Raw genomic sequence first — 5,416 nt, forward strand, 5'->3', positions numbered from 1 at the left:
AGCGCACTCTGTTGCCGTTGGAAATGAACTGGGGCAACACCTGAGAGGAGGCTGGTCGGGAGCAGAAAGGGAATGCTTTCTTTCTGGAGAATTGAGCCGCTGTTATCCTCACCTGGTGGATGTACGGGGCGGAGAGAGGCCTGATTGGAGGGAACATTCTGGGCTCCGTTCTCAGCTCTGAGGTGGTTATATGGCCAGAAGGAAATCCTGTATCACACCTGATCAACTAAAGAATGCTATTTTCCACACTTGTGCTGTGACCTACTACAGTACTGAAGCTACTGTATATGGAAGAACCTTCTCTGGCCAGGGAGGATTTAGGAGTCACGAAGAGACAGGTACAAGTCAACAAGAGACCCTCGGTCATCTGGGATTATAACCTAGCAACAACCATCACGGGATAGCATTGTAAGGCAGACATCACTCACTTGCTTATAACACAGTTATAACATAGTCATAGCATTGTGACGTGACACTAAGTCAGTGTCTTGGTGTGGCTCCCAGGCCCAGACAGCCCACTCCTCTTCACGATGCAACAGCCAACTGGAGGAGTGGAGCAGCAGGACGAATCCTTTGATTTCCTGTTCAAGATCATCCTGATTGGAGATTCTAACGTGGGCAAGACCTGCGTGGTCCAGAGCTTCAAGTCAGGACAGTTCTCAGAGAGGCAACAGAACACCATAGGAGTGGACTTCACCGTGCGGACAGTAGACATCGAGGGCAAGAAAATTAAGGTAAGGAAGTCAGCCTCAAACCTTTAGGGGAAATGGTGCTTTATAGAACTGAAAGGGTTCAATGAAAGTCAGCCTAAACCTAACCCTAACCCTACAGTCACTGTCACTCCAGCAAGCTGTTGCATAGCAACAGAGCTGCAGTTGGTAGTTTGTTGGTAGTTTGAACATCTACAACACATCTTCTGTTGTTGACTATACACATAACGTATAACTGAAATGTCAAAGTGTTGCTGTCTGAATACTTCAGTTTGGAGGCCATTGGGGTGGTTGGTGTAAAACACAGCTGTTGTCTTGTGATACTGTCAAGAAGGCTTTGCAGGCCTTAATTAAGTTGACACTTAACACAAGTTGGACCGGCATTTCATGAGGGACTCGCCTTTCTGGTTCTCCTACAACACATCAGTCATTCCTCTTTCTCTTCCCTGACCAAAAACGTCCGTATTTATTTTTAAACTTCAATGAGAAAAGTGAGAGTAAGCCTTAAGTACCTATTGAGGTCAAACTACTGTATGCTTGAATAGAAAACATCTATGAGGGGCTGGCTACACTCTTATCATTTTGTTTGCTATCTAGATTCTAGAACCTTAAAGGCTTTTTGGTTGCAGATAGAACGCTTTGTGTTCCATGTAGATCCCTTTCTACAGATAGTTCTACCTGGAGCCAAAAACGGTTCTACCTGGAATCAAAAAGGGTTCTCCTATGGGTCAGCCGAAGAACTCTTTTGGAACCCTTTTTTCTAAGAGTGTAGGTTTAAATACTCTAGAGATACTTTAGGTTGAAATGATTTTGTAGCTGGAGGGCCCCTCCCTCCCTACTCTACCAACACATGCTAACTGTGTTGTTCCCCAAACCTGCCAGACAAGAGAGGCGATAGGAAGGTATTTATGGTGCGGCCTCTTCCTCTTACCAACCACTCTTAGAAAAAAGGGTCACAAAAGTGTTCTTCCACTGTCCCCGTAGGAGAACCCTTTTTGGTTCCATGTAGAACCCTCTGTGGAAAGAACCAAATAGGGTTCTATGGGGACAGCCAAATAACCATTTTCAGTGGTAGATAGCACCATTTTGTTTAAGAGGTATAGTAACATTATTACTAGAGGGGCCTACTGTGTGTCATATACCTCCTTCATTCTAGAATGGGTTCTATTTCATTCTGTGTTACTGACCGTATCCTCAACCAACTGACCTTTGACACAGGAAGGAAGGAAGAGCAGGCAAGTGGATGGCTTCAGAATGTATCTTAGTCTGGGGCTCTGTCCCAGAGCGCACCCTATTCCTTATCTAGTGCACTACTTTTGACCAGGGCCCATGTCTCTGGTTGAAAGTAGTGCACTATATAGGGAATAGGGTGTCATTTGGTTTATGGCCACTCTGTGTGAATAGGGCTTTGTTGCCTCAACTGACCGCACATCAGAACGAATGCAAATCATGCATGATGACAACACTAGACCATTGTTGCTATCCCTGTACCACACACATAACTCCACGTGACAACTGTAACCACACAAAGAGACAGAGATCAATGCAAACAGCATTTATTCAGTCTGCTTGTACTATTTACTGACAGGAACATGGATGTTATTTAACTGTAAAGAGTTGTATTTACTGACAGGAACATGGATGTTATTTAACTGTAAAGAGTTGTATTTACTGACAGGAACATGGATGTTATTTAACTGTAAAGAGTTGTATTTACTGACAGGAACATGGATGTTATTTAACTGTAAAGAGTTGTATTTACTGACAGGAACATGGATGTTATTTAACTGTAAAGAGTTGTATTTACTGACAGGAACATGGATGTTATTTAACTGTAAAGAGTTGTATTTACTGACAGGAACATGGATGTTATTTAACTGTAAAGAGTTGTATTTACTGACAGGAACATGGATGTTATTTAACTGTAAAGAGTTGTATTTACTGACAGGAACATGGATGTTATTTAACTGTAAAGAGTTGTATTTAGTTTCTTTATCACTTTGCATGACAACGGCAGTGCTGTATTGTTCCCTCCAGGAGAATATTAGACTGTGAGATCATTGTGTTTGTATTGTCCCCTCCAGGAGAATATTAGACTGTGAGATCATTGTGTTTGTATTGTTCCCTCCAGGAGAATATTAGACTGTGAGATCATTGTTTTGTGTTGTTCCCTCCAGGAGAATATTAGACTGTGGGATCATGTTTTGTATTGTTCCCTCCAGGAGAATATTAGACTGTGGGATCATTGTGTTTGTATCGTTCCCTCCAGGAGAATATTAGACTGTGAGATCATTGTGTTTGTATCGTTCCCTCCAGGAGAATATTAGACTGTGGGATCATTGTTTTGTATTGTTCCCTCCAGGAGAATATTAGACTGTGGGATCATTGTTTTGTATTGTTCCCTCCAGGAGAATATTAGACTGTGAGATCATTGTGTTTGTATCGTTCCCTCCAGGAGAATATTAGACTGTGGGATCATTGTTTTGTATTGTTCCCTCCAGGAGAATATTAGACTGTGGGATCATTGTTTTGTATTGTTCCCTCCAGGAGAATATTAGACTGTGGGATCATTGTTTTGTATTGTTCCCTCCAGGAGAATATTAGACTGTGAGATCATTGTGTTTGTGTGTGAGATATTTATCTTATTATGTGTGTGTCTGTGTAAAACAGATGCAGGTATGGGACACGGCTGGACAGGAGCGTTTCCGGACCATCACCCAGAGTTACTACCGCAGCGCCCACGGCGCCATGATCGCCTATGACATCACACGCCACGGAACCTTTGACTCTGTGTCCAATTGGATCAGGGAGGTGGAGCTGTACGGCGCGGCCAATGTAGTGCTCTGTCTCATTGGTGAGTGGGAGCAAAAACATTTGCTAACGCTATGTGGCATGGGCCATTGTTTTGAATTGAAATGTTTGTTCTATCCTTTGTATTTCTATAATTGAGATGTAAAGATTTGAAACAAAAAACATCTGGGCCTCTCTCAGAAAAGAGGTTCAAACCTTTAAAATACTTTAACCCCTGACCCCTTCCTATTCAAATAAAGGTCAAATCAATGTGTTTTTGACAAATCAGTTCTAAAAACAAAACTTGAAACACCTATTTCTCTCCTTCCCAGGTAACAAGTCTGACCTGGAGTCTGAGCGTCAGGTGTTGTTCCAGGAGGCATGCTGTATGGCTGAGGAGCGAGGCATCCTGGCAGCGTTAGAGACCTCAGCTAAGGAGGCCCAGAATGTGGACGATGCCTTCATGATGATGGCCCGCGAGCTGCTGGCACGCAACGGCACTGCCGTCCGGCAACAGGCCCCTAGCAACAATGACTCGCCCCACGTCCTGCTCCGAGCCAACTCACGACCAATCAACGGGCCAGCGGTGATCACAGACAGGAAGACGTGTTGCTGACATAGAGGAGGAAGGACAACAGAGCGAGTGTAAGAATGGATACCTGCGTGTGCCACTGTGTTACCTGGAAGAGGACAGAATAAGGCAGGGATCATCAACTAGATTCAGCCGCGGGACGATCTTTTCTGGAACGGATGGTCGAGGGGCCGGAACACAATTACAATTCATTTGTAAACCACAAATTGACCGCAAGAAGCCCAAACAGATATAGTTTGACGAAACATAATCATTTCAAACCTTGTTCACATTTGTATATGTTCACACGTGTCTCTCTACTATGCGTGGGAATACTTGGGAACAGATTTCATAAATTAAAATCACTTGGAGCTGATTTCCTGGTGTTTCAACAATCTTTAATGTCCAACAATAACAATTCCACAAAGAAATATATATATATACATATACAGTGCCTTGCGAAAGTATTCGGCCCCCTTGAACTTTGCGACCTTTTGCCACATTTCAGGCTTCAAACATAAAGATATAAAACTGTATTTTTTTGTGAAGAATCAACAACAAGTGGGACACAATCATGAAGTGGAACGACATTTATTGGATATTTCAAACTTTTTTAACAAATCAAAAACTGAAAAATTGGGTGTGCAAAATTATTCAGCCCCCTTAAGTTAATACTTTGTAGCGCCACCTTTTGCTGCGATTACAGCTGTAAGTCGCTTGGGGTATGTCTCTATCAGTTTTGCACATCGAGAGACTTGACATTTTTTCCCATTCCTCCTTGCAAAACAGCTCGAGCTCAGTGAGGTTGGATGGAGAGCATTTGTGAACAGCAGTTTTCAGTTCTTTCCACAGATTCTCGATTGGATTCAGGTCTGGACTTTGACTTGGCCATTCTAACACCTGGATATGTTTATTTTTGAACCATTCCATTGTAGATTTTGCTTTATGTTTTGGATCATTGTCTTGTTGGAAGACAAATCTCCGTCCCAGTCTCAGGTCTTTTGCAGACTCCATCAGGTTTTCTTCCAGAATGGTCCTGTATTTGGCTCCATCCATCTTCCCATCAATTTTAACCATCTTCCCTGTCCCTGCTGAAGAAAAGCAGGCCCAAACCATGATGCTGCCACCACCATGTTTGACAGTGGGGATGGTGTGTTCAATGTGATGAGCTGTGTTGCTTTTACGCCAAACATAACGTTTTGCATTGTTGCCAAAAAGTTCAATTTTGGTTTCATCTGACCAGAGCACCTTCTTCCACATGTTTGGTGTGTCTCCCAGGTGGCTTGTGGCAAACTTTAAACGACACTTTTTATGGATATCTTTAAGAAATGGCTTTCTTCTTGCC

General features: G+C 43.0%; 1 protein-coding gene across 2 annotated transcripts; it reads left to right on the forward strand.

Moving 5' to 3' along the window:
• Positions 1 to 4,508, forward strand: LOC139392624 (ras-related protein Rab-19-like). 2 transcript variants are annotated; one of them, XM_071140733.1, is made up of 4 exons: positions 1 to 408; positions 505 to 734; positions 3,381 to 3,564; positions 3,833 to 4,508. In XM_071140733.1, exons 2-4 carry the CDS (start codon positions 531 to 533, stop codon positions 4,114 to 4,116), a joined length of 672 nt encoding a protein of 223 aa, XP_070996834.1. In that variant the 5' UTR covers positions 1 to 408; positions 505 to 530; the 3' UTR covers positions 4,117 to 4,508. The 2 variants fall into 2 exon arrangements, with proteins under 2 accessions (XP_070996834.1, XP_070996833.1); XM_071140732.1 differs by having other exon boundaries at positions 1 to 734.
• Positions 4,509 to 5,416: the final 908 nt, after the last annotated feature.

Source organism: Oncorhynchus clarkii, chromosome 33 (genome assembly GCF_045791955.1).
Source record: "Oncorhynchus clarkii lewisi isolate Uvic-CL-2024 chromosome 33, UVic_Ocla_1.0, whole genome shotgun sequence".
NCBI classification, from domain to species: domain Eukaryota; kingdom Metazoa; phylum Chordata; class Actinopteri; order Salmoniformes; family Salmonidae; genus Oncorhynchus; species Oncorhynchus clarkii.